Source organism: Quercus lobata, chromosome 6 (genome assembly GCF_001633185.2).
Source record: "Quercus lobata isolate SW786 chromosome 6, ValleyOak3.0 Primary Assembly, whole genome shotgun sequence".
NCBI classification, from domain to species: Eukaryota; Viridiplantae; Streptophyta; class Magnoliopsida; order Fagales; family Fagaceae; genus Quercus; species Quercus lobata.
In genome coordinates this window covers 53869261-53872611 of record NC_044909.1, presented here as the reverse complement: position 1 = coordinate 53872611, position 3351 = coordinate 53869261, and the positions used below count along the sequence as shown (strand labels likewise).

The following is a 3351-nucleotide window of genomic DNA, read 5'->3' as shown; positions in this document are numbered from 1 at the left end:
TCTCAAGCTCCCTATTGCTTTAACATCATTCCTCTCCTCTCTCTCTTCTGTCTGTGGTTTCCTTTGTCTCTTCTCTTTGTTCTCATCCCCAAAGTTCCCAACTTTCCCAGAAATTTCTTTCTCCGTAAAGACCCCAAAACACTCTCTTCCTGTGGCACTTCGTAACCTCTCAATGGCCAAAAGACCGTTCAAGAAAGAACAAGAACAAGAACAAGAATGTTCTGACCCTTACGAAGATGGTGAAGAAGAAGTGGAGTACACTAGGAAGAAAGTGATGATAAGGGTAGTCTCAGCTAGGCAGAGAATGAGCTCATTGGTACCCTTAATGAGTTATAGTAGTGATAGTAGTAGTAGTAGTAGTAGTAGTAACACTAGTACTAGTGCTTGTTATGGTAATATTATTGGTGGTAGTGATGGCATTGGCTCATTACGTTGCCAAGCTGATGAGTGTGGTGTGGACTTGAAAATGGCCAAGACGTACCACAAGCGTCACAAGGTTTGTGAGCGTCACGCCAAGGCTGCTGTCGTTTTAGTCACTGGGATTCGCCAGAGGTTTTGCCAACAGTGTAGCAAGTAAGTATATGTTGTTATATTATTATATTAAATTTATTTCAAAGTTTGCACTTAGAAATTAAGAAGAGCATGGTTAATGTGTTTTTGTAATGCAAATGTCAAATGGGTATATGTTATTTTTCTTTCTTTTTTGTTGAATTGCTAATTGTAGTGAATTGGGTGCTCCTTTTTTTTCTTCTTTTTTTTTTTTGAATGTTATGTGTTTGATTATTTAGTTTTATTGACCTTTTCTGGTTTGTGATTTTTTAGTTACATTGAGGCATTAAAAGGATGACAATGTGATAGCTCAGTCTAAAGATTTAATAATAAGTGAATTGATCTGCTTGCTAGTTAATCACAAACTTGCAATTTTAGTCGTGGGGTTTGAGTTTTTAGTTTAAGCAAGTCATGAATTGTTGGTGTCTTTTGCTGAGCTATTTACCTTGTGTTACAGATAGTGTTAAATTACCAGACCTGATTAATTTGAACAAGTTTTGGGATTTCACTGTAACTATTACTCTAATTCATGCTTAAACTGAAACCTTGCTCCGGTTATGAAAATTAATGTGAGCCTTAAGAATGAAGATAACAATTGATTTTCTTCTAAAACCATTAAAAAAAATGTTACTTTCAGATAACAAGTAATTTTTATTTTAATAAAAGTTGTCAGCAGTTGCAGCGCAACAGCCTGAGTCCTTCATTTGAACAATTAAGCATCAAAGTTGTGTAACCTTTTATCTTAACAAGAACATTTTGAAGAATTTGTACCATACTTTCAATTTCTGTGACAAAAAAAAGGAAGTACCAAAAGGCATCTTATATGTTTCAAGATCATTTATGACAGCTTGATCTGCAACTCAAGAATCTGTACTACTGCTTTTTTTTTCCTTTTAATCTTGGCTGAGGGTGCGAATAGGTTGGTTGTGTTCAACAAATAGAAATAATAGTATTATAAGCCGATGTTAATCTAACCGGTTGTCATGTAGATTCCAGTAGTAGTGTTAATTTTTGTTTTTCAGTTTGTTTCCTTGGTTAATTACCTTAGTATTTCTGCTATCCATGTCTCAGCGTTTTTGTGAAATTCAAATCACTTAAAGAAGCTGGATTATAAGTTCAATCTTTCCTTCATGTGTCAGAATAATAGAAACATTTGCCTTTTGATTTTCCCTTAGAGAGCATGACTTTAGATCAGAATAGAATGGAATAAACGAATTTATTTGGCAAATCCTAACTAATTTATCGAGGATCCATAGCTGACCCTGAAAATTTGGGATTAAGGCTTTGTTGTTGTTGCTTTTTTCTTTTCTTTTTTCCCCCTACAGTTAAGTATATGATTGGGGTTTGAATGTGGTCCAGGTTTCATGAAATTTCACAATTCGATGATACCAAAAAGAGTTGTCGGGAAAAGTTGGCTGGTCACAATGAGCGGCGGAGGAAAACCTATGCAGACCTTCAGGCAGAGAATAAACAAAAACGACCAACTTCAATTATGGGTGGTGGCTTGCTGAAAGCCATGAGGTATTCAAATTATGGTGAAAAGAGTCTTCCAGGGAGCCCCAATATGAAGCATTGTCGAATTAATTTTAAATGACTGCAATTAGCCTTTAACTTTGTATTGATAAATGCATCAACCATTCCTCATGTATTCTCAACACCAACAACCACAAAGCCTTTTAGCGCCAAAATTTTGGGGTTAGCTATGGATTCTCGTGTGTTCTCTTTGATTGGAAAAATGATTATTTTTTGCCTCAAGGAATTGAGCCTACTCAAAGTCAAAGGATACCAATATGTACTTCGAGCCTAGAATTGCAGTTAAGGTTTATGCCATAGAATAGTTAGTCTTTCTGTCTATCTCGTTATTGCCTCCTGTACAAAGTTAGTTTATGATGGCATCTTGGGTTGATATCATTAATGGGTAATTGATGTTCTTTCCTTTGGAATCAAGTTGGTTGTTTATATAATTAGAACCATTTTGCTTTCTTTGTAGTGGCTTCTGCAGAGCAGGCAGCGCCTGTGGCCTTGTAATGTAATGTGAAAAGTACTAGAGTAGATCTTTGCATGTATTCGTGATTTATAACAATCATCTTTGTTTATCTTGCACTCAACGGCTTGATTTTAAGTCAGAATACTAATTAAAACAATCGATCGTTTGGATATTCCCCCCTAGCCTAGGCTGAACTTCTGCATCATTCCAATTTCATGGTATGTCCTCAAACTTTCATTTTTCAACTGGAAACTTTGCCTTCATGTCCCTTGTTTATGCGCAATCCAATCAATTAAGAGTCCAATTATATTCTATTCAATCTAACCAATCCTATCTTGCATGTCAAATGAGCCCTTAGGCTCTATTTTAGGGATCAGAAAACTTACATATCAGGCAAGGAGGCTCTTCTGTTTTTTAGATTGTCATAAGGCCACTTCCACTTGAAGATGCTCCAATTATTAGGATTTGAACCTGGACCAAAAGGTACCAGTTGAGCTACAATGCTCTTGGTGCCACACATTCAAAGTTGAATGCAAAGAAAGCTGTCCCTTCGAATAGCACAGTAGCGTCCAGATGAGAAGACCTCATTATTGGAAAAATATCCATTTCCATCAAAACAAAAGTATCCGTATCTACATTCTCCTGTTGAAGTTTCATTTTTGACAAAATGATAATAATACCCGCATCAAACAGCCCTCACTCCGACTGCACATCAATAATTATAGAGAAATAACTAATTCATTCGAGATTTTCAAGAATAAACTAAAAATAAACATCTCCTGTACTTGAGAATAGTATCAGATTCTCAATAAATC

The 3351-nt window shown here is 35.8% G+C and overlaps 1 protein-coding gene across 1 annotated transcript; it reads left to right on the top strand.

The window, feature by feature from the left end:
* On the top strand, positions 1-2639 carry LOC115949667 (squamosa promoter-binding protein 2-like). Its single transcript, XM_031066956.1, has 2 exons — positions 1-573; positions 1909-2639. The coding sequence occupies exons 1-2, from the start codon at positions 173-175 to the stop codon at positions 2141-2143; spliced, it is 636 nt and encodes a 211-aa protein (XP_030922816.1). The 5' UTR covers positions 1-172; the 3' UTR covers positions 2144-2639.
* Positions 2640-3351: the final 712 nt, after the last annotated feature.